Genomic DNA, 24,571 nt, shown 5'->3' with positions numbered 1-24,571 from the left:
ATGTTTATGTTTATATACATTTGTGGGAATGATGTGCACGCATGTGGGATTTATTTCCCCCCAGAGAATCGGTAGTATTGGTGGTAAGGCTTGTTCAGAAAAAGTAAATAAATGACGGTAATGGAACAGGAAATTCATAATGATGCAGAAGCAGACGCGAACCCGGCCGTCATTTAAATGCCAGCTCTCTTGTGATCGGGACCACAGCTGTTTAATACTCTTCTCTCTTTTTTCCTGCCGCCGTTTTTTGCTCTTACTTTTTATATACATCGTCTGTGGGGCGGAGTGTGTAAGACTTTATTTTCATCGATTCTGTTCATCATTTTAAAGTTTTATTTTATTATTTTTATTCATTAACTGTTGAATTAAATATCCTGACCTTATCGGGATATTTAAGATGTGTCTTAGTTACATAACAGCCTGTTTAATCACTGGAGACACAGCGGATTAATATTAATCGATGCGTCGTTAGCTTAATTGATAATTGGATATAGGTCTTCGACTCGGCGGTTGAGTTAATCGACAGATTTCATATCAATAAGATGAGATAAGAGCAATCATCGTCTGAAGCAACTTCTCATTTGTATGTTTCTTTGTGTGTGTGTTTGCATGTCTGGGGGGGGGGGGGAGTGTCGATAGGAGTAGGAGGGGTAGGTGTGGCCGTGGTGGGTGGTGTAGGCGGGTGTTTACGAGTGTGGATGATGATATGGCTGAGGTTGGCTGATGGCTCGTATAGGTGCGTATGGCTGTATTTACATAATTATAAATTATCCAATTATATATATGCTACGAATGTATAGTAACTGAAGTGAACCGATTCAAGTTATAAAATCACTGCAGTTAGACAAGAAACAACCTGTCCTGCGGGCAATAAAAAAATAGCGCAAAGGTCTGCGTATCCTTAGAGGCGGCCACCGTAGCAGGTCTTTCCGGCTGCCCCGTGGCCGTTGGAACCACTCGTCCGATTTCTTCGATGGAGTTGCTCCGCGAGTGATTTCCCCGTCCGAAAGCCTGCACTTAATACCCATTGTAGCTTTTAGTTTGTAGAACTCCAAGCCTTCGATTCAGAATTGTTGTTATCTGCGCGTATGGTACACCGCGTGGTACTGTTATAAGGCTAAGGATAAGCGAATGAAATCGCACGCGGAGGAAAAAGGCGGTAACGAGGGCGACGAGAAAAGGAAAAGGAAACCTGTGATTGTAACGACCGCTCCTCGTAATGGCCTGCGTACTTCATTACCTCGCGGTTGCCTCTTTACTGCTTGTCAGTACTGGGGAGTGAACATGCAATATAGTTACACATACCCAGAGTTATGAATAAAAACACAAATGACGATAGTATTTTTTTTTTCTCTCTCTCCATCTCCCTACTTACTTCTCTTCATTCCATTCCCTTGCCTTCCCATTTCTTCCTTCCCCATGCCGCCTCTCTCTCTCTCTCTCTCTCTCTCTCTCTCTCTCTCTCTCTCTCTCTCTCTCTCTCTCTCTCTCTCTCTCTCTCTCTCCCTCCCTCCCTCCCTCCCTCCCTCCCTCCCTCCCTCCCTCCCTCCCTCCCTCCCTCCCTCCCTCCCTCCTTTACACACACACACACACACACACACACACACACACACACACACACACACACACACACACACACACATCTAGCTCCTTCTCCCTCTTCCCACCTCTCTACCATTTACCCCTTACCTCCTACTATCTAGCCCCTATTCCCCACCTTACTTAACCCCTACCCCAGACCCCCTACCGTCTGCCCCCCATACCCCCATACTCCTACTCCCTACTACTTACCCTCTTCCTTCCTTTCCTCTCTTCCCCCCCCCCTCCCACTCCCCCTCCCCCACCCCCTCCCCCACCCCCTCCCCCATCCTCCCAATCTTAAACGCCGAAACCGCTCGCTCTCGGCTGAACGTGAGTGTTTGTGAAGATGTCCAGCGCCGCCGCAACCGCTTTCGAAGCTGTGAGCGATGATGGGTGTTCTATAGGCCTACCAACCCACAGCCTGATCCTCAAATGGGTTGAAGTGCCGGAATTACAGCCTCGGGGTAATGTTTTTGATATACCTGGACCCAAAAAAAGAATAATTATAAGGCGGTTATTCTGACGCTGACGGTGTACTGGTCAGTGGAATGGCCTTGAAGTGGTGTGGATTTCTGTCGGGTGTTGATGGTGTGGCTAAACGGTCTCGGTGTTGCGGCGGTGTTGTTGGATAAGGTGTGGATGTTTGTTTATTCACTTGCTTTTTGTGTGTGTGTGTGTGGTTAGTTTTGATAACTTTACTTGAGGCGTGTAATGTATTTGTGGACAATGAAAGGCTTGCCATGCAAATTACAGACCGCAATTTGTGTCTTGATTAATGTTGATGAGCCTATATATATATATATATATATATATATATATATATATATATATACACACACACATAAACATTGAGTGTGTCTGTGTTTGTATGTGTATTGTTTTCGTATTATATATATATATATGTATGTATGTATATATACATATACACATATATATCTATATGTATATATAGATGTATATATATGTATATATATATATATATAAATTTATATATATACACACCTCTCCCTTCTCCTCTGCTTTTTTTCTCTTTCCTTCTCTTGCTCTGCCCCCCCCCCCCCCCTCTCTCTCTCTCTCTCTCTCTCTCTCTCTCTCTCTCTCTCTCTCTCTCTCTCTCTCTCTCTCTCTCTCTCTCTCTCTCTCTCTCTCTCTCTCTCTCTCTCTACATATACATATACGTGTGTGTGTGTGTATGTGTGTGTGTGTGTACACATTGGTGTCTGCATCTTTATCAGTCTATTATTTCCATCTCAATCTCACGCGGTATACATACCTATCGCACGATACGACTTGTTTTTTCATCTTGTTTTATACCATCTTTAGATAATCGTCAATGTTGATGTAGAAAAATATACTGTATAATAACTAAATTTATGGAATATGAAATATCTCGCCTTTCCTTCGGGGAAATCCTTTATAGAGAGATAAAGTCGCCACATTAACTCAAGTGTTATGAACGCCAAAGACGCACCTCAGTGGCAACATTTCCCACTACTTGTCTCGTGTCCGTTTAATTATCGTCGTGTACGGAGTAGAAAGTCTTTGAGACACTGACGAACGGCGCAGTGTAAATGACAGTGAGCGAGCGAGCCAGGTCCTGCGCACCTCGTCGTCACCTGGAGGGAGTAGTTGGCGCCATGTGGGTGCGGTCTAGCGCGCGCACAGTCATTCCAGCGCGCTTTGTTATGAATGAATTTTCTCGACTTGATTAATGTGGATGGGCGAAGTTTCCGTGCTTTCGTTTCTGGTAATTGATGGCGATGGATTTCTTCTTTTTTTCAAGCAGGTCTTTCGAATTTTATGGTTGATTTTCGTGGCACGAGGCGGCGCCGTATATGGTATGTTTTGAACGATGACGGGTCATGAGAATGCCTCTAATTTTTATGCATAAATGGGAGTGAGAGGACCTAAAGCTTGTTTTTATTGCTGTCAAGCCAGGGGAGCTTCTAGCATATAAACAGCTGCCACTGACCAGGGGACGGACTGTGGGCCGCCCATTTTTTAATTTGTGTACTTAAATCATCAGTAGGCTGTTGTTGTTGTTCGGAGATATAAGAGTTCTATAAAGTCCACTTCTACTGAAATGGCAAGGACTCCTCTAAGCGAAAATCTTTGTGAATACGAGCCCGCATCGCAGCGCATAGGACAGAAAATACAATAGAGACGGTGGGAAAACGAACGTTAGAACACTTTCGCGACTGTCAGTAGTGCTTTCTAAGATCGACCACGAAACGTTTTCGGAATCCTCTGAAACTACTTGTGACCAAATCCAACTGTATAGTAACGCGTCTTGTAATTTTATCAGGAGCAGAAACAAGTTGATTTATACGTCTCCATGACAGCGCATGACGGTGACGCGAATTTGAAGCCCCGCCAAGTTCGGGCGAGTTGGGCGGGCTGTGAGCACGCGTGTGTTCTGGTGTAAGGAAGCCGCGACCAAACGCGTTCGGCAGTTCGTGTGTAGAGACCGTGGGGAAAGGGAGGGGCTGTCCGTTACATGATGGCTGTCGTGAAAGACATGTTTACGTATACTGCACCTGGAATTATTTGAGAATATGTATACATATTTTTAGAAAATGAGCGCAAAAGTGAAATGAAACTGATTTTTTTTGGTGTTTGTTTTACGTTCACATTCATTTTACTATTATTATTATTTTTTTTTTACTGAATGAATTGCATAGTGCATGAGCGAGGAATAAAACCCGCCGGTGCACAGTAAGCGTGTGTAGTGTTGAAGGAGGAGAGTGAGCACGTGTAGACTTGGCCGGTACGACAGCTGGGCGTGCGGGTTGAGGTGGGCCAGGCACGGCGAGGGTTCGGGGTGCTGACACAACCCTCGTCCTAGACGGGGAACCGGAATGGTGCCCTTCTGCCCTGTCACAGCGGTCAGGAGACAGCTGAGGCCAGGATGTTAATCTGTCTCTGACACCAGACCCGGAGCATGCAGTACTGCATGAAGACTTGTTAGCGTAAGCGACGACAGCGAGTCGTGCAGACACAGTGCCGAGCAAAACATATCAGAGGGCAGCGGAGATTAGCTTGGGGAAGGTCGCGCCGAGGTTTGGATGCCCTACCGTACTAAGAGCGCCTGTGAGGTGGCACCATGTCCTGGGTAGTGGACGTGTCACGGTGCCTTGGCCTCATGGACGTGGGTTCCCGCGACGTGGGCAGGAGGGGTCCGGGACCCTCGGCGCCCCTGCGACGTCACGCCAAGTCTTCCACCTGGCTGCTGGGGTCGCCCCTCAGCCGGGGGTCGTCTCAGGGAACTGCCGCTAAGAAGCGGCTGCACCGAAGCGGGTCTCGATCCACGCCCTGCCTGAGCCACGACGTGGTGCCGTCGCCCAAGAAGAAGCAGCACTCAGTGGACATCCTGGGCGGCCGGGGCTCGCTCAACTCCACGCCAGGCAACTCCAGCGTGGACAGTCTGGACACCGACCCCCCTCACCTGCAGCCCCCTTCGTCGCCGGCGCCGGGCTCTTCGCCAGGGAGGGCCGGCGCCCTCGTCATGACTTACGAACCACGACCTCGTGCGAACCTGGCCAGGTCGTGCGAGGTCCTGGGGTCTCCTGAGGCAGAGAAGTCGATCGATTCTCAGAAGCAGTTTGCCACCGAGACCCCTGCCCGCGCCCGGAGTGTCACCCGCCTGGACTGCAGCGTCAATTACTCTGACAGTCCGCCTCTAGTGCCACCCACACCCACCAGCGCCAAAGACTCCCCCAGGGGCGTGTTCCTGGAGGCTCGTGACACGCTGGTGAGCCGTCTTCTCGGCGCCGGCAGCCGAGGGCCGCCGCTCCCTGACACAGAGCACCCGACCCGCGTGTTCCGGGCAAGGCACAGGTTCGCCCGCTCTGACCACTGTCTGAACCACCCTCCGCCTCAGCGCCGCGTGTCGCACCACTCCGTCACGAGGAGCCGAGAGCCCTCGGTGAGCGGCGTGGGCGCCAGAAGTCGTTCGGAACACGCTCTTATCCGACCTTCGTGGTCAGGGAGCACCCATGGCGACGAGAGGTCCTCCATCAGCGACTGGTCGGTGTGGGCACAGGACCTGCTGGACTCTCTCCACCAAATGAACGGCCACGCCACCAGGAAGGCCTCTTCCTCGTCCTGCTTAGCCTCTACTTCCTCCACGCTAACTTCCAGATCTTCCACTATGGCCTCCGCTTCCTCCACTGTGTTTTCACATTCCACGTCGACCTCGTCCACTCGGATGCCCATGATATCACGTTCGAGGGGCAGTAGCGGAGGCTCAATAGATACCCAGGTGAGTGCAGTCCCCATCCGCGTCGTATTCCCTGTGGGCTGACAGAGTATCTCCTGCATGCAAGTCGACCTGCAGAGGAGAGAATCACTTATCTTTGAAGGTACCGTTGGTAAACAGGTGACCGTTTTTTGTCGCGGCTTTCCTGGTAACAGACGATGAATGAGGGAGATCGGCAGAGCAGAAGAGAGAGGGGAGGGAGGTTCGCTCACTTTTATTTAGCAGTAATCCATGCAATCTATATGAAATCATATGCGTTGTTCGGCGAGTTTGTTTTTGACAAAAGCTTATATGTAATGGGGGTTTGGCATTTTCGGTAGAGTGAAGTTATGGAAGTGGGAAGCAACGAGAAGAGTTAGGAATTACAAAGGTAGGAAAATCGAAAACCAGCGAAGAAGGTGACAAGGGGAGAGAAGCATTAAAGATGTGGTTTTAGGGAACGCCAAGGAGAGAGAAGAGGGTAGCAAGGATGATGATTTAATAATACAGTGAGTGATTGAGCTTGTTAAAAGTGGTGAGAATGGTGAGTGAGCGAGGGTGATAAGAGCCCGAATGACTCGCAGGAGGATAACCCCGCCGCCAACGGACTCGGTCTCCCATCGAATATAAAGGCTAGTGATTGATAACGCAAGGTTGGGGAGGACGGAAGGCGGTGACGGCTGGAAGAAAGACAAAGGACCTGTCGAGAGAGAGAGAGAGGAGGACATGGCTGACTTCTGGGAGGGGAGACGAGGGGAAGGGAGAGGGGAGAAGGAGGGGGCGGAGTTGATGATTAGATTTTCCCCGAGAAAATGGGATCACATCACCACTTGTGCGCCATGCTTAAACGGGGGTCGTTTGGGGATGATCAGATCAGGTGCTCAGAGGGAGGGACAGGGGGCGGGGGTCGCCTTTTTGAGGAGGGCGAGGGTAGGGGCGACGTGCGTGACAGAAGAAGCTGCGAGGTGTCACCCGCGGGGAGAGAGAGAGCAATGAGCGGAGGACGATCTGCCGGAAATGGAAATGGAAAAGTGATTTGTAAGGAAATTGGAAGCAATCCATTGTGCGGGGAAAGCGACGTGCAGTGAACTTGCATGGGAGGAAGGTTTTGCTTGGCCTCGGGGCCGTGGCGTGCTCGTTGCTGTTCTATTTTAGTTACCTCATTCTCCGCGGCAGATACGACCCTGGTGATAACCCACGAGGGGACCATTTTCCAGATTCAAAATTGTCTATATGCAATTTTGATGCCATTACCCCTCCCCCATGCAGTACCGGCGCCTCTGACCTTAATAGACGCAGTTTCACGCAACGACCGATGCAGGCGGTGCTGTATATGAAAGGTAGGAGGGGTAGTGGGCAAAGACCAACCTACACCCCCTCCCCGTCCCTCCTTGCACATAACGTAAGAATTGCCCACCTGGCCCCGAGACCCAGATGCCCATTGAACCCTGATGACCTTTGCATGACACGGGTGTGCGGGGGTTGAAGGGGGCGGGGGGGTGACTTGCAACAGCAAACCAGTGCCCTGGATGCGAAAAAAAGACCACAGGTGGGAGCGGGAGACATTACCCACCTCGAGGACCCGGGGCCTCTTGACCTTCTCGCTGGCTGCGGGATCAGTCAATCACGAATGTTCTTTTGAGTCCTTTGTGGCGGCGAGATATTTTTAGCTCTGAGTAGATGCACGGGATATTTATGTTTATCGTTGTTCAACTTCCGAGAAAGGAGCATGACTCGCGTCCAAAAGTGTTTTCAGTCGAGCGACGAAAAACGTTTAACAGGATTCAGCAAAGAGCGGCGTGGACTGTGTCATGTGAGTGGTAATATATACGGCGAATTTTCCGAGGAAGCTTTGCGAGAGCGAGATACAAGCGGGGCGTGGGTGCCGCTTCTGTTTACTAAGTGTTACTAACAGTTTATGTGCTACACGCGTGCCCTGGCACAGGCAGCCTCTAGTAACGCGTACCTTGTTCGCTTCAAAAAGTTTCTTGACCTGTCAACCGGGCGTACGCATGCACGCACCCCCCGCACTCACACAAATAAATACAGAAGTACACCGATAGATACACCATAAGAAAGTTAATTTGTATTGTAGTATTCCTGAAGTACGTACTAAAAGCATAAAAGCGTAAAGGCATGAATGAGTATGAATAATTGCACAAACTCTCTCCCTCTCTCCCTCTCTTCCTCTCTCCTTATCTCCCTCTCTCCTTCTCTCCCTCTCTCCTTCTCTCCCTCTCTCCCTTTCTCCCTCTCTCCCTCTCTCCCTCTCTCCCTCCCTCCCTTTCTTCCTCTCTCTCTCCCTTTCCCTCTCCTTCTCCCTTTCCCTCTCCTCTCTCTCTCTCTCTCTCTCTCTCTCTCTCTCTCTCTCTCTCTCTCTCTCTCTCTCTCTCTCTCTCTCTCTCTCTCTCTCTCCCCTTTCTCCCCCCTTTTCTCTCCCCCTTTCTCTCCCCCTTTCTCTCCCCCTTTCTCTCCCTTCTCTCTCTCTCTCTCTCTCTCTCTCTCTCTCTCTCTCTCTCTCTCTCTCTCTCTCTCTCTCTCTCTCTCTCTCTCTCTCTCTCTCTCTTTCTCTCTCTCTCTCTCTCTCTCTCTCTCTCTCTCTCTCTCTCTCTCTCTCTCTCTCTCTCTCTCTCTCTCTCTCTCTCTCTCTCTCTCTTTCTCTCTCTCTCCCCCCCTCTCCCTCTTCCTCCCTCTCCCTCTCCTTCTCCTCCTTCGCCCTCTCTTTCTCTCCTCCCTCTCTTTCTCTCCTCCCTCCCTCTTCCTCCTTCCCTTCCTTCCTCCCGGTCTCTCTTTCTCTTTCCCTCTTTCCCACCTGACAGTGTGAACTCCTAGAGACAAAAAATATATATATAAAAAATTAAAACTTAAAAAATGAAGATTTTAAAAACTTAAAAAATGAAGATTTTAAGCTAAGTAGATTTGGTGCTTCGTCCCAGAACTAACGCTGACATCCTCCTCCTCCTTCCCTCCTTCTACAGCGACGTTTTAATCCCTGAAGTACTGTGCGCGACGCCCTTTGTAGTAAGTCACGGATCCTGACCTGAGCCGTCTTCCTCGCGTTCTTTCTCTCTCTCGGCTTTTGTGTAGGATATCGTCCGTGCTCCGTTTTGACGTTAGGTTTTCAGTTTGGGTATAAGCTACGATCTATGGGGGCAAGATGCACGCTGTGTTGTGTACTCTGACGCCGAGGGCACGCTTGTTCCAGTCTATTTCTTCCCTCGGTTATTAGCCCGTTTTGTAGTGTTTTCTCTCTCTCTCTCTCTCTCTCTCTCTCTCTCTCTCTCTCTCTCTCTCTCTCTCTCTCTCTCTCTCTCTCTCTCTCTCTCTCTCTCTCTCTCTTTCTCTCTCTCTTTCTCTTTTACTCGCTCTTTCTCATATCTATCTCTTGCTCTCCCCTCTTTTTCCCCCTTACCCCCTCTCCCCTCCCTCCTCTCCCTTTTCCCTCCGTACTTCCTCCTTTCTGTCTTTCTCATTCCTCGTCCTTTCTTGTCTCTCCCTCTCTACGTGCCCTCACGCCTCTTCCTGTCCCTCAAAATACCTGCCCTTCTTTCCCCCTTGATCTCATCCAGCCATCTCGTGCAGCCATTTATCTCACCTTTAAGTCCATAAATACCGAAGAGAGACAAAGACCCACGTGTACCACAGTTCACATGCGTTATTTGTACCCTTTATTAATGGCAGACCGCATCATCGGACGACGTTACGGTACTAAACTTTAATTTCTGACCCAATGTCTACTCCCCCCACCTAGAACCCCCACCCCCTCTTCCTCCTCCTCCTCTTCCTCTTCCTCCTTTTCCTCTTCCTCCTTCTCCTCTCCTCCTCCCCTTCCTCTTCCTTCTTCTCTTCTCCTCCTCTTCTTCTATCTTTTCCTCCTCCTCTTCTCTCTCTTCCTCCTCCTCTTCTCCCTCCCCTTCTTATCCCTCCTCCTCTCCCTCCTCCTCTCCTTCTTCCCCCTCCTCTTCTTCTTCCCCCTCCTCTTCCTCTTCCCCTTCCTCCTCCTCCTCCTCCTCCTCTCCTCTTCCCTCTCTTCTTCCCCCTCCCCCCCTCTCCCCCATCTGTCTGGTGGTACGTTCTCTCATATTTTTCATATATGCGGTATTGTGGGAAGTTACGATGACTGAATGATAACGGGGATGAACCATGGACTTTCGAGATGGTGAATTCGGGTGCGGGGGGTTGGGGGGGGGGGCGGATGAGTGAGTGAGAGAGAGAGAGATAAGAGAAAAAGAGAGAGAGAGAAGGGATAAAGGAAAGAGAGAGGGAGGAGAGAGAGAGAAAGAGAAAGAGAGAGGGAGATGAGGGAGGAGAGAGAGAGAGAAAGAGAAAAAAAGAGAAAGAGAGAGGAAGATGGGGTAAAGAGACTAGAGAGAAGTGAGAGACAGGGACATAAATACAAACAGAAACAGAAAATAAGTGATAGGGGGAGGAGAGAGGGCGAGAAAAACAGGCGATCAAAGCCACAGATACCGCGACCGCTGATACGAGCGAACGGGCGGCCGATCACGAGAGTCGGGCCGCACGCGACACTCTCTGGCATTTATGAAGATAAAACGGATTGTCATTGGGGATCGGCTCGTATTTTGCGGTTTTTGAAAAATTTCGGCGCGGTATTGCTGTCTGCGAAATAATAAAGTAAGGCAGCTCTCTGGCGTTCCATTCTGGGAGAGAGGAGGTTGGGTGAGGGAGGAGGTGGGGGGTCAGGGAGGGACTCATACTTTATCTTTGTTTTTTTACGGATGGTTATCTCGTTCAATATGTCTATCGATTTCTCTCTCTCTCTCTCTCTCTCTCTCTCTCTCTCTCTCTCTCTCTCTCTCTCTCTCTCTCTCTCTCCTCCCTCCCTCCCTCCTCTCCTCTCTCTCTCTCTCTCTCTCTCCTCTCTCTCTCTCTCTCTCTCTCTCCCTCCCTCCCTCCCTCCCTCCCTCCCCATCCCTCCCTCCCTCCCTCCCTCCCTCCCTCCTCCCTCTCTCTCTCTCTCTCTCTCTCTCTCTCTCTCTCTCTCTCTCTCTCTCTCTCTCTCTCCCTCCCTCCCTCCCTCCCTCCCTCCCTCCCTCCCTCTCTCTCCCTCCCTCCCTCCCTCCCTCCCTCCCTCCCTCCCTCCCTCCCTCCCCTCATCTCCCCTCCCCTCCCCCCGTCCCTCTCTTCCTCTCCGTTCTTTCTCTTCCTCTCCTCTTCTCTCCCTCTCCCCCCTTCTCTCCCTTCCGCCCACCCACCCATCCATCCATCCCTTCCTCCCTTGCCTCTCTCTTTCCTTCAGTAAATTTTTCGTATGATCAATAGGTCGGGTGAGTCCAGAAGAGCTGACAGCGGGATGGTTGGGCCGCCCCTGTGAGGTCGGGAGGAAGGATGGATGGAGCCTGGGGCGTGCGGCGGGGTGGGCGTGCGGCGGGATGGGCGTGCGGCGGGATTGGACCCTCGGGGAAAGCAATCGAGTCCTGTCTTGCTGATTTGTTAAGGGTTCGACCCCTCGCCCTCGATGCTCGTATGTTTGTATGCAGCGAGTTTGCCATTTTCAGTCTGCTTGAACTCCGGGATGAATTATGGGTGTGTAGCGTGTTTTGAGGAAGGAGAAAAGGTTCGAACACGTGGGCATTTTTGTCGCCTTTTTTTTTTAATTAGATTGTCCTCGGTCTGTGTGTATGAGCATCCTCCCCTCTCCCCTATCTCTCTCTCTCTCTCTCTCTCTCTCTCTATATATATATATATATATATATATATCTCCCTCTCCCTCTCCCTCTCCCTCTCCCCCCTCCCCCTCCCCTCTGTGTCTCCTTGCCTTCCCCCTCCTTTTCCTCACCCATCCTTCCCCTTCCTTTCCCTGGGTCGCCCCCCCCCCCCCATCCGTTCAGCCAGCCGCTCTTGTCACCCCCAAACGTAGGCACACGTCTTCAAAAAATATGAAGTAAATATATGAACACGCAATTGAATGATATCAGTTCCACTGTCAAGGCTTCATCTTGCCACAGCACAAACTGTACCGTGCTCTTAATTTACGTTTCTTTATTTTCCCTGTTATATGTTAAAGATCTTAGAGTTGTGTTTTACATGTTATGAAGATCTTTGCTGTGTTTGAGAATATGGGGATAGGATTCTTGATATAACGGTGTAAATAACGAGTTACTTGTATTGTGAAAACTAGAAGTAAATGGAAGACAGTTTCACATAAATTGTGTTCTTTTTTTATTCCCATGGCACAAGTTAATATAAACTCGATATTGCTAGACTATTTTTGAAAGAGGGGCACAGATACACAGACAGACAGGTATATATGTTGTCACGAACGACCATGTGTGTGTAAGACGGTATCGAGTCGTGTACCCTCCGCCCTCGCCGAGCATACTGTGTATCAATAATTAAATGTTCTGAAAGTGCACCATGCCTCGGTCAGGGTGGAAACGAACGTAATAAACTTCATCAGAAATGATTGATTTCCAGTCTAGTTCCAGTGCCGAGTGACGAGCGCGAAGCAAACAGAGCGTGACTAGGGTAGAGGGGAGGGAAGGGGCAAGGACCGTGACCAGGGTGTCTAGGTGGCACTGGGCAGAAGTGTAACTAGGTTGGGGGGGGGGGAGGGGGGAAGTTACCAAGAAGAAAGAAAGGGAGAGAGGGAGGGAGGAGGCGGGTCACTGAAGAAGGGTAGAGCTTGAGTACGGTTTAGAAGGAGATACGGGCAGGCAGGCGAGACGAGACAGAAGTACGCTGCACAGCCACAAGAGGGTGTGTTCTTTTATTTCAAAGTACAAAAGGGTTCACTAAAGTATTGATTGGAGAACAGGTGAATGCCCTATATGCCACCCCTCTCCATATCTACCCCTCTCCCTCCCCCTCCTTTCTTTCTTTCGCTACTTGCCTCCCTTCTCTCTACCCCCGTCTCCCTCACGTCGCCCCCCCACCATCTACTTGTTTTTAAACAGGCAGAAAGAGCGTGACGCCACGCAGAACAAAAGCACACAGTGATAAATTTTCGAGTCCATGTATAGTGTGATCATGTAAATGAAAAAAAAGGGAACGCATATTTTGACCCTTTTGGAAACTTTTAAAGTTGGATTGTGAAAATGCTGGCTTAGTATTTCGTAGAACATTTTTATGCTTTAATAAACAGCCAGTAATGGGTCATGCTGTGCATAGGGAAGTGCTCGCGTGAAAGGTACACTTGTTAAAGCACATTCCTGTACTAAAGAGAAAATACGATAAAAAAGATATAACGAAGCAAATGTTCCAGAATATGAATATTACAATAACATTTCTTGTCCGGGTCCATAACATGCCAAGTGCTCTTGTGTCGCTGTTTCTGAAGGAAGGGATGTGTGTGTGTGCTTTTTTGTTTTTGTTTGCTTGTTTCTACGAAGTTTGGTTCGCGAACATTCGATCTGCTTTCTGCATTTGCTTTGGGGATTTTGAACTGCGGTGCGGTGCGCGCGGCCCGTTTCCCCCGCGGCTTTCTCTGTGAATATTGAATTGCATTGCGGTAAAGAATGTTTCCGTCGTGATTGCGAGAACTCTGCCCGCCGCGAGGAGTGTATCGTCACGGCGTCATTTCCCCTTTCTCCCTTTCGTCACCTGCCCCGCCGCGAAGCCCCGCAACCCCTTATCCCCTCCCATTGCCCCCTCTCCCATTCTCTTCCTTTGCCCCGTCTCCTCCCCCTCCCGTTCCATTGACTCCTCTCTTTACCCCTTTTTCATCGCCAGCTCCCCTCTGCGTTACCCTGTTTCATTACCTTCTCTATTGGTTCATCCCGTTCCATTGCTCCTCACCCTTTCCCCATTTTATGACAGTGCCCCTTCCCTTCCCCCTTTCCTGTTCCATCCCCCCACCTCCTCCTACATTTTTCCCGTTCCACTGCCCCCTCCCTTTCCCCCTCTCCTGTTCCATTTCCCCCTCCCCTTCCCCCCTCTCCTGTTACATCCCCCGCACCTCCTTCTACCTCTCTCCCGTTCCATCGCCCCCTCTCTTCCCTCTCCCTCCCTCTCCCTCCCTCTCTCCCATACACCTATTATTCCCGGCTTCCCTTCCGGGTTTTTTTTCCTCTCTCTCTCTCCACCCCATTGTCAAGTGATTGACGGACGGCGGCGAGACAGAGCTCTCATGTTGCGTCCCGCTGATTCGTTGCCGCACCCTAATTACCATGGAGGAGGAATGGGAGGGAAGGGAGGGAAGGGAGGAGAGAGAGGGGAGGGGAGGGAGGGAAGTCTTGGCCATAGGGGAGCGGGGAGGGAGGGCAGGTAGGTCCGGAACGAAGGATCTTGCGGAATGTCCTTTTGGTTGGAAAGTCTTAACGCTCGCGGCTCGTGGTGTGCGGCGCCATTTTCGGGTTTGGGGGATTTGGGGATTTAGGGATCGCTTGTATTGCAGGAACAAATGGCGGTCCCTTTTTTGTGATGCTTCAACTTTGAGTTTTTTATCGGTTGATGCTAGGAATAGGATAGGATAAAAGACCGTTTTCTTTAGATACAGCAACTGAGGGAATACATTTATATAAAGCCGCATAAACGACGTATTCTATGTAACATTATTTTGTCAAGTAAATAGGAAATAAAAGCGTCCATTCAGCCTTTGTACAAACAGGGAATATTTACCAAATGAAAACAAAACCTCACGGCCGAAAGGGGGAGAGGGAGGGAGGGAGGGAGGTAGGGAGTGAGGGAGTGAAGGAAGGAGGATCCAGAAATAGTATGATCATGCAGTTGTCGGAATTTGCAAGCGTGGAAATTTAGTGCCTGGGAAATCTTATTTGTTATAACTTTCACCGAAATAGTTTCTTCGCAAGCCAGGGGTTCGCTGAATGCATGGTTCATCTCTGCGGTGCGGGGAGATGAACAGGGGTTTGGTAGTAGGTGGTAGGAGGAGGAAGGAGGGAGGTGGAGTGGCTAGGGTGAGGGAGAAGTAGGAAGGAAGCAGGTAGGTTTGCTGTTAGGAAGCAAACAAGCAGATGGAGTTGTTAGGAGTAGAGAGCGAGCAAGCAGGTGGCAAGAAGAGCGGAGCGAGCAGATGGAGTGCTAAGGGGAAGGAAGCAGGCAAGCAAGTGGCAGGAGGACGGAAGCAGGCGACAAAGAGGAGGAAGCAAACAGGTGGCTAGGAGAAAGGAAGCAAGCAGGCGGTTAGGAGGAGGAAGCAAGCAGGTGGCTAGGAGGAAGGAAGCAAGTAGGCGGTGAGGAGGAGGAAGCAAGCAGGTGGCTAGGAGGAAGGAAGCAAGCAGGTGGAGTGGCAAGGTCCCGGTGCAGGCAGAGGGTGGGGCGGCGTCTGACAGTGCAGGTGTGGATCTTATAGATTTTCGCCTTGGGTGGAGGTGTAGCAGGTGCATCTCCTGATTATATAGCTGGAGGAAGGAAGGTGGCGGTAGGTGAGGGTGCTGCAGGTATGATGAGAGGAGCTGCAGCCATGTTAAGAGAAAGAAGATATGCTAGAATATGCGAGTCGTAACGGGGGTAGTGTCTGCGCTGTAAGAGACACGCTGAAGTGGTGCGGATCCTTAATAACGCGCTGTTTCCCAACGTAACCTAAGAAGCTTGTGATTAATCACTGGAGAGATTGCGGGAGATTAGATGAAGATTAAAAGAGGATGGAAATGGATGGTTCGGATGCCAGATCGGTGTAAGTCATATCAAGACTTTTACAAGGAATACTGCGTAGGTTTACGTAACGGGGTTCATCTGCTACGAACGGGTATTGCCGGTTCAATGACCTTTATTTCTTCTAAACAGTATTTTTTTTTTTTTGGACTTGGAGGCCTGCCTTAGTTATAGGCCTAAAGAGCTCACCGTTGGCGCTCTAGATTGCTTTGGTATTTCTCTGTGTTTTTGCCTTCGTTCGAGTAGCTCCCACGACGCGACCCACGTCACAACGCACATGATGATGCAAGAATCAACAAGGAGGCGCAGAGGAAGGGGCGGAGAAGGCAAACAGACAGATGAGACGAGACGTAACGAGAGAGCAAACTTAGGACATGAGCGCATGAAGGCCGGTCTCCTCATGCAAGACTGGCCAGAGCTTCCGTTGTGGATATTAAGAATGAAATATGATCGAGATGACGTCACGGGCAATCATGCAGTACTTAGTTCATGACTATATTTGTAGAGCAACTCCCGTTTGCCTGCAATTATACGACGCAACGAACCGCCGCTGGGGAAGTTGGGGTTCGCGGCCTGCCAGGGACCCAGCGGGGGCCTGTGTGTGACCCGCGGCCGCCGGAGACACGATAGAAGTTACGTCACGGCGAGGTACCTGCACGAGCTTCCGGTAAGGCGCGTGGACTGACCGCTTCTCGTCGGCCTCTCCCTCGCCGTCGGCTTCCTGTGATTCGGTAACCCCGTCGACTGAATTAGACTATGGGCGACGAAATGCTGGTCCTAGTTTCTCTCACCCCTCTCTCTTCTTTACCCCTCTGTTCCCCTTCCCTGTCAGCTCCCTTTCCCCGCCTACCTTATTCGCTCACCCACTCCCTCTCCTCTTTTTCCCCTTCCTTACCTCTCCCTTCCCCTTCCTTTTCAGCTCCCTTTCCCCACCTATCCTAGTCTCGCACCCTATCCCTCTCTCTCCTTTTCCCCTCCCTTCCCCTTCCCTTTTCCCCCTGCCTTTCCCCTCCCTTCCCCTTCCCTTTCAGCTCCCTTCTCCCTCCCATTCTATCCAGAATTAGACTATTAGTGACGAAATGCTGGTCCTTGTCTTATTGTTTCCCATATTTCCACCACCAATTCTTCCGGAGGAAGTTGGATAATCTTTCCGAGTGATTAGAAGACAGGAAATACGTAAAATAAAGTATAAGGTTTTAAGGAAAGGTAAAATGCCTAGAAAAAACGGGAAGGTCCTGATAGTATTTCAGAAGCGGAAATGTTTGCTGGTGTTGTGTTAATTAGACCGGCGAGGAGTCATTGGGGCTAAAATATCGTGGCGTCCTCTATATGCTCATTAGTGGGATGGCTAGGTCTTGCGAGTACGTGAGCTGCCTGGCGCCGTCCGCTAATTCTCCTTCATGGAACGCTTTTAAGCATGTCATTTCGGCGATAGCACGGCCGTGATACACTGGCTTGGGCGCTGGACGACGTCGTTGCCTATGCTTTATGCCCATTTACTTCCTCACGCACCCTTGTTTTTTTCTTTCTGTCCTTCGCTTTTTTCTTTTTCTTGCTCTATTTTCTTTCTTTTGCGAGATCCCCTTTTTTAAATATCTTAGCATCCTTTTTTAATCTCTTTCAGTTCCCTATTTTTTAATCTCTTCTAGCACCCTATTTTCTTATTTCTTCCTTTCTCGGTATTCTTGTCTCTTTTATCTATTCCAATTTCTCTACTGTCTTAGCTCCCTGTTATTTTGTTTGTTTGTTTTTTCGTCGTTTTTGCTCCCTAGTTTTCGTATTCCTGTTCCCTCCATGTTTTCTCATCCCTTTTCGCCCCCGGTTTTCTTATCGTCGCGAGGAACCTCTGCTTTCACTCACTCGTTGGCGGGAGAGGGAGAAGGGAAGGGGGAGGAAAGGGGGGAGGGAGAAGGAAGGAGGAGGGGAGACAGAGGGTGAGAAGGGGAGAGCTTAGGTAATTAGTTAGTTGGTTGTTGAACTCTGCGGCCGTGTGGTATTATAAGGGCCCGGTTGCGGACACTGGTTGCTAGGGGGACGTGAGGGGGAGTGTTGCTAAGGGGGAGGCGAGGGAGAGGGGAGGGCGAAGAGGCTCTTAAAGGCGTGGTGGAGGAGTGCATGAAGGCAGCCGGAGCAGAGTGGCGATGGGTAGATGGGAGGGCGTGGAGGGAGGAGAGGGAGAAGAGGAGGAGGTAGAAGGGGATGGTATGGGCCGAGGACAGCCCGGGAATGGCGGCGGGCGAGGGAAAGTACTCTCGCGATGGAGGGGAGAATTTGGCGAGTGTTTGGGAGAAGGCAAGGGCGAGAATTTCGAAGACTAGGCTTACGTCCGAGGTGGTGTGACGAGAAGCCTGGAGATGGGGTCCGGGAAATGCTATCAGGCGAGGGAAAGCGGTTTGGACTCGGGTTAATTTGGGTGCGAAGGCGACGCATGGCGTCCGCGGTTTCCATGTGAGCGACACAATGCAGTGGCAGCATTGCAGAGGGCAGGAGGGATGTGTGTGAAGGAGCCAGCGACGCGGAATGAGGAAGGGGGATTAACGACACAGACAGATGGTGTCAATGAACACCTGTCCTCCTGCCGCCTTCAGTGCCTTCCGCGCATTCAAGGAATTATGTTGCAACTCCACCGACGCTGACTCGTTACGAGCGCTTCGTCCATGATTGGTCACTCTTGCCAAGAAATGCGCTCATTGCATTTTATAATAGAAACAGACATTTTATATGCAGACACGTTCCTAGATAATTAATAAACGTTAGGTAAATCACTAATACTGCACGAAAAGCAAATGAAACGGTAAGAAAAGAACAATCCAAGACGTTCCAAAGCGAAAAGAATTCTTGTATAACTTCATAGACCGCGAAGTTTGTTGTTATTGTTGTTATTTTTTTATCCCTTATTGAGGTTGTTTCCCCTAACTCATTCGTCGTCGAATTACCGGGATCGTTTTAGGCCTTAATTGCCCTTGCCGATCTAAACGAGAGCTTCGTGTCGATTCGCTCGTTGCTTCGGCCATGGCGAGCGGAAGCCGTAAACACGCTGATTCCATGCCACATTCTCAGCCCCTCCGATGGCGTGATTTGTTCCCTCCTCCTCGGGCGGATAATCCAATCGCGCTCTATTTTCTTCCCTCGTAATGGGTATTCGAGTTTTATGACGTGTGCTCGCCTGCGGTATAGAATTCAGTGCCCGCCTCATTCCGAGTGTCAGATGCCCCACGAAACGCACCTCATCTTCTTGCTCGTGTCCTTCGCCCCGGCTCCTTATCGCTGCAGCCACGCGCTCCGCCTCGTACTTCACTCTTGCTGGTTTTTCACCTTTGATCCATTATCTTTACTGAGCCTTTGACCTTTTATGACCTTTTTTTTGGGTTGTATCGTCATTTCTTCATTATTCCATTCGCTTCTACTTTCGTTTTCTACTGCGTTTTCTTTCTTCCTTTTCTCCTTGTTCTTATTCTCCTCATCACCACCATCATCCTTCTCCTTCTCCTCCTCATACTCCTCCTCCTCCTCCTCCTCCTCCTCCTCCTCCTCCTATTCCTCCTCCTTCTCCTCCTCCTCCTCCTCCTCCTCCTCTTCCTCTTCCTCTTCCTCTTCCTCCTCCTCTTCCTCCTCTTCATCCTCCTCCTTCTCCTCCTTCTCCTCCTTCTCCTCCTTCTCCTCCTTCTCGTACCCTTCTTGCTTTCTCCTCAACTCCTGCCATTCCCTTTTTTTCCTCTCGCTGCGCACTTGTCATCTTTTTCTCCTGCTTGCAGAGAAAACCGATTCTTTTCCCAACTTCGAGATCTGAGGAAGGCCATCGTGTCGGGGAGAGGGGAGAGGGGAGAAGGGGGGTGAGGGTTATGGTCATCGGTGGTTGTGCCCGGGGTTGTTCGTGTGGGTTGTTAAGAGGCGGTTGTTCCCCTCCCTTCCTCCTTTTCCCTTTCCCTTTCCCTTATTCCATTCCTCACCTCACCTTTCTCTTATATTTCTTCCCTTACCCTGTTCTCATCCCTTTTCTCCGCTCCCCCTCTCTGTCATCTTGAGTATTCCACCCCTTCCCTTATCCATTAATACCATAAGTAGATCGACCAGTGAGTGACCTTCAGTGTAAAAGTCGGCAGTGAGTGTGTTCACGTATCCTCCCCCTCTGACGCCCAAACGCATCCCTGGGGACCGGGCGAGGCTCCGTGCCGGCTGAAGGTGCTGTAAATGGAATCCCGGATGAACCCGCTTGATTCGGTCTTTCTGGGACATTAACTTTACTTTTTTTTTATTTTATTTATCTTAAGCTCGCCGCGAGTAAAGGTGATCTTGTTTCCGCATAGGCCTAGTCTTCAGAGAGAAGTCGTTGCTCCTGGTTTACACACGGGAAGTCCCCCTCACCCTTCTCTCTCTCTCTCTCTCTCTCTCTCTCTCTCTCTCTCTCTCTCTCTCTCTCTCTCTCTCTCTCTCTCTCTCTCTCTCTCTCTCTCTCTCTCTCTCTCTTTCTCTCTCTTTCTCTCTCTTTCTCTTTCTCTTTCTCTTTCTCTCTCTCTCGACGGATGGCTTTGCAGCTGTTCGGAGAAACTTCGAGAGGGCACCATCTACCGACATGAATTGATTGTCGTATCACGAAGTAGGAATGACATAGAGAGCAAAGTTGCGCCCGAGATATTTTATGTTTGCAGATCTGCGGCATGAGAAATCGAGAGGGAAGACCGATTGAGCTTAAACGTTCATGTGGGAGGAAACGGAGTTGTATAGACCGATTTTATAGCCTTTTTTTAGAGCTTGCGTGTATGTCACTGACGAGGCTAGGGGAGAGGGAAATACCATTTGGCTTGTCATTTGCCCCCTTTTTTAATCTCTCCCGAACCCCCTTCCGCCCTCAGACGTCACCGGGACAGAGAGGAATGGATCGAAACCGGCCAGTCCGTAATATCCGCTTAAATGAGCAGCTCGCATGAGGGAGGTGATACATGGCCGGCTGAGAGGAGGCCGTCGGGGCTCTGCTGTCAACCCTTGTGTTTTGTGCCCCGTTTTTTACGATCGTTTTATTTCAACGCTGTCATTAGCAGCCAGGCGCAGTCACGGCCGAGGGGAGGGGGGCGGGAGGGGAGTCGGAGAGGGGAAAGAGGGGAGAAAAGAGCTGACGGGAGAAGGGATTGGTGGCTTGACAGGAGGTGGGGAGAGGGATGGGGAGTTGCTGAGGGGAAAGGAGGTGACGAGAGGAAGGGCCATATGTGCGTGTGCGATAACCGCACGAGACGAGGGGAAGATTTAGAGAAGGAACCGAAGATGAGCAGACAAAGGTGAGGGGAAATGAACGGTGTTTAAAGCAAGGGGAAAGTGAACTGCTAGAGGAAATAAGCAGGAGATAGAGAGAGGTGGAGGCTGCAGTGGTGTAGACAAGGGCACACCGCTCGTGGAATTAAGTCGATTATCTCGGTATAATGATGACTGTGACACCGTTAAGTCAGGGAGAGTTGACGGCAGCAAATCTTGGTTACTGATATCTTTTATGTTTTTTTCATTTAGCGTTTGTTCAATTTAAAGAACAGTGCTGGATGTGCATTCGAAAATCTTTGGTAACCGGATTTGAAGCAATGGCTGTGAGTGTATAATTTGCTAACAACATTAGATTTGGTACGTATGAGAGCATTCGGCTCTTATTCGATAAGGGTCATATTCCCATGACGCAGAAGGCCCTCGGCCAGCACCGCCACGCATGGCGCAGTGCCCGCCCGCCCTGCGTGTCTGCCGCCAGTTTATACTCAATTTACGCTCTGCTGTTCGCTCTCTCGGCTTTGCTGCGTCGCCTGAGTAGTATGATTCCCAGGATGCGAGAGATGACCCAAACGGCCGGTCAGAAATTGCGAGGCAGGCCTGCATTGCTGAAAACCTGCAGGGACATCCCACGGGGCCTGATTGCAGCCCGACGGGGAAGGTCCCGGACACGTCCCACGGGTTACGGATTCGCGGAGGACAATGGCATTGTGTGCCTATGAAAAAGACGTCGGGAACCTCCTTTGGCCCTGACGGATCTCTTAAGGCCGCCTTCCCGAGGCAGAAAGGGCCCGTCGAGGTGCCGGCCGGGCCATCAGAGGGCGCAGGTTATCGAGCGTGAAGCTGATGATAAAAGGGCGACGTGGCGGAGATCTGAATTCGCTCTGATATGTCGCCCAAGATGGCTCCTGACATTCGCTTCGACCTCGCGTATGTGCAGCTTGTTATTCGTCTGTTTAGCTTGTTTGTTTATCTTCACTTTTTTGCACTTGATTATTTTTTAAGCAATAGTGAAACTGGAGTCACACTACTTTAGTTCATTACTTTAGTTTATGGGGTTGTAAATTTGCCCGAGCCTTGCTTAGCCAGGCCAGGCTTAACCTAATTTATGCCTGGATTTTGCTTTCAAATATTCGCCAATTCTTCTGCTCTGGAAACTTTTATCGACCAACAAACACCCTCATCAAGGCACGTATCGAATTCTTAGCGTCTTCTTGATACTGCGATTATCTTGAGCAAATATTAAAGCGGAATTATTACGTGACGTGTGAGCCCGGTACTTGAGCGAGTAATAGAGGTCGCCTCATGATTATGACAGCGCAGAGGCTCGGTTACAGCGTGCTTGAGAAAGGCATGTCAAGTTGGCAAGTTGAAGCCAGACTTGAAATTACAAGCTCTCGCCGTGGTCAACTTGAGAGAGTTAATGCACGCGCGAGGGAGGAACATCCTAGCCCTCAGCACAACGCTCGCTTTTATGTGCTGTCTCTTGCCTGCTTAGCTGGGCGGTTTCGGTAGGTAGGTTTAACGTCCTTTAGTTTTTATTTCTATGACTTCTTTTCATGCTTGATTTTCTGTATTTGTGTCTTTTATCATTTTCTTGGCTTTTCTTATCATGTTGACTTTTTATTTTCTCCTATCTTTAATAGCATTAATAACATTACACTTAAAGACTTGTTGAGTGTAACTGCCTCACGCAACGGTACGTGATTTTAAGTATATTCACATCTAGAAAAGCGAGATCTTGTCTAGTCCTTTATTTTTTCAACCTTTCTCCTCCCCTCGCCTTGCATTCCTCCCCGCCCCTCTCCCTCCTCCTCCCTTCCCCCGTGACGTGTGGTATGGATCCAGTCCCCTCCACATTTGAAAATAGTTGTAAACCTCGTGAGAGCTATTTGTGCGATCCCTCCCCATAACCGGTAATGTGTCATATAACCAGGACGCCGCAGATTGGTCGAGGGATTCACAGGTGTGATTCGCCCTACTCCCTGTATGGAGAGCCATCGCGGAGCCCCGGGATTGACAAGGGATTTTCTCTTATGGTGGATTTTGTGTGTTTACAAGTCTCTTTATATTCGTGTTGATGCGCATACAATCCCGTAAGTCACCGGGATGCCGGAGAGCCTCGGTTAATCCATCCCTGTTAGCCTTGCCGGCGGACGGGATGAAGTTATTGGCTTGTTTTCAATTATCGGATTCTCGCTTTGTTTACGGGCGGGCGGACTCCTCCTTGGCTCTTTTTTCGGGGGCTTTATTTTCTTTTTTTTTCTACGCATTGAAATATTAATTGGTTGGTTATGTATTAAGTGTGTAGATTAACATAGTTGCTTCATTTTTTTTCCCATTCGTTACCCTACCTATAAAGTTCCTCCGTTGTAAATCGATGATGGGTTTGCTTTAGTTTTAAGTGGCTGGTGATATAAAAATGAATAGCTTGGGGTCATCCACAGTGTGCACAAACTTGCTCGACTTTCTCTTATGTATTATGTTTTCTTAAAAGACTAATGTAAAAAATAAAATTGATCGCTTTGTCCTTTTATCGTCACCCTCCTCTTCATTCTCCTCCTCCTCCCCTCCTCCTCCCCCTCCTCCTCTCCTCTTCCTCCTTCTCCTTCGTCTCCACTTGATCCCCCACAAGCTCCTCTTTCAAGCCAGGCTACCGCTGGCCGTCGCTGCGCCCATCTCAAGGAGCTCCCGCCAGTCGAGGATGAGCCTTGAAGAGAGATAGCCACGATAGAAATAGCCAGCCCTTTGATGAGGAGGGAGAATGGACGCCTATAAAGTCTTGGTTACGAGCATTAATATCGATGTTTATAATGCCCGTGAGGGCGACGGAGCAAATTAATTAAGAAAATTAAAAAATATATAAGCATGTGCGGATGAGGTATTAAAATGAGCTATAAAATAGAGGCATAAACACGGCCTTGATTAAGTCTAGGACCAATGGAGTTCTCCCGGCCTCCTTTAACGGTCACACACGCCTCTCTGTGGCCTATTGACGGGAGTAGAGGTAGAGATTTATCATTATATAAGTCCTTTTTATGTTTGTCCCCTCTGAAATCTCAAAATCTTTCTTATCACTGTATGTAGTTTTGCATAAAAGAATGAATACGTATCATTATCATTAAGAGACATGCACTGACAGAATACCGATACCATTGTTCCATAAATGTAAATTATTGGCGCTGTACCAGTTTATACATGAATAATAATGAGCAGAAAATGGAGGTTGTCGAGTGCATGCAACACACACACCCACACACGTCCTGACACACACCTGGGTATCATAGGGGTCATTATCCTACGACATGGGGAGATGAAGCCGATTTGAGAGCCGGGGAAGTGTTTAATGGCACAGCAGGATCGACCCGGGGCAAGGAGCCAAATGGGCTGGTCATCGCATGCCTGTATCGACACCTCGTCACACACACGCGCGTATGTTTGTTGGTTTGCGTACGGGGAAGGGGGACTTGGTACGCGTTTCTTTGCGTACGTGAGCACTTCTTCGCTCTTTCTCTCTCTCTCTCTCTCTCTCTCTCTCTCTCTCTCTCTCTCTCTCTCTCTCTCTCTCTCTCTCTCTCTCTCTCTCTCTCTCTCTCTCTCCTCCCCCTCCCCCTCCCCCCTCCCCCCCTCCCCCCCCCCCCTCTCTCTCTCTCTCTCTCTCTCTCTCTCTCTCTCTCTCTCTCTCTCTCTTCTCTCTCTCTCTCTCTCTCTCTCTCTCTCTCTCTCTCTCTCTCTCTCTCTCTCCTCTCTCTCTCTCCCTCTCTCTCTCTCCCTCTCTCTCTCTCCCTCTCCCTCTCCCTCTCTCCCACTCCCTCTCTCTCCCTCTCCCTCTCCCTCTCCCTCTCCCTCTCCCTCTCTTCTCTCCCTCTCTCTCTTCTTTCCCTCCCTCTCTCCCTCTCTCCCTCTCTTCTTTCCCTCTTTCTCTCTTTCTTT

At 49.8% G+C, this 24,571-nt stretch overlaps 2 protein-coding genes across 3 annotated transcripts in view; both read left to right on the top strand.

Moving 5' to 3' along the window:
- Positions 1-24,571, top strand: part of LOC125038761 — a 346,591-nt gene that overhangs the window by 278,950 nt on the left and 43,070 nt on the right. The gene's annotated exons all lie outside the window — the stretch shown is intronic.
- Positions 3,648-24,571, top strand: part of LOC125038774 — a 42,403-nt gene continuing 21,479 nt past the window's right edge. Inside the window, exon 1 of the mRNA XM_047632370.1 lies at positions 3,648-5,842. Coding sequence (XP_047488326.1) covers positions 4,685-5,842 — 1,158 coding nt within the window. The 5' untranslated portion in view covers positions 3,648-4,684. The remainder of the gene's footprint in view (positions 5,843-24,571) is intronic.

The sequence above is a fragment of the Penaeus chinensis genome, chromosome 3, assembly GCF_019202785.1.
Source record: "Penaeus chinensis breed Huanghai No. 1 chromosome 3, ASM1920278v2, whole genome shotgun sequence".
Classification (NCBI taxonomy): domain Eukaryota; kingdom Metazoa; phylum Arthropoda; class Malacostraca; order Decapoda; family Penaeidae; genus Penaeus; species Penaeus chinensis.
This window is presented reverse-complemented; position numbering and strand designations above follow the sequence as displayed.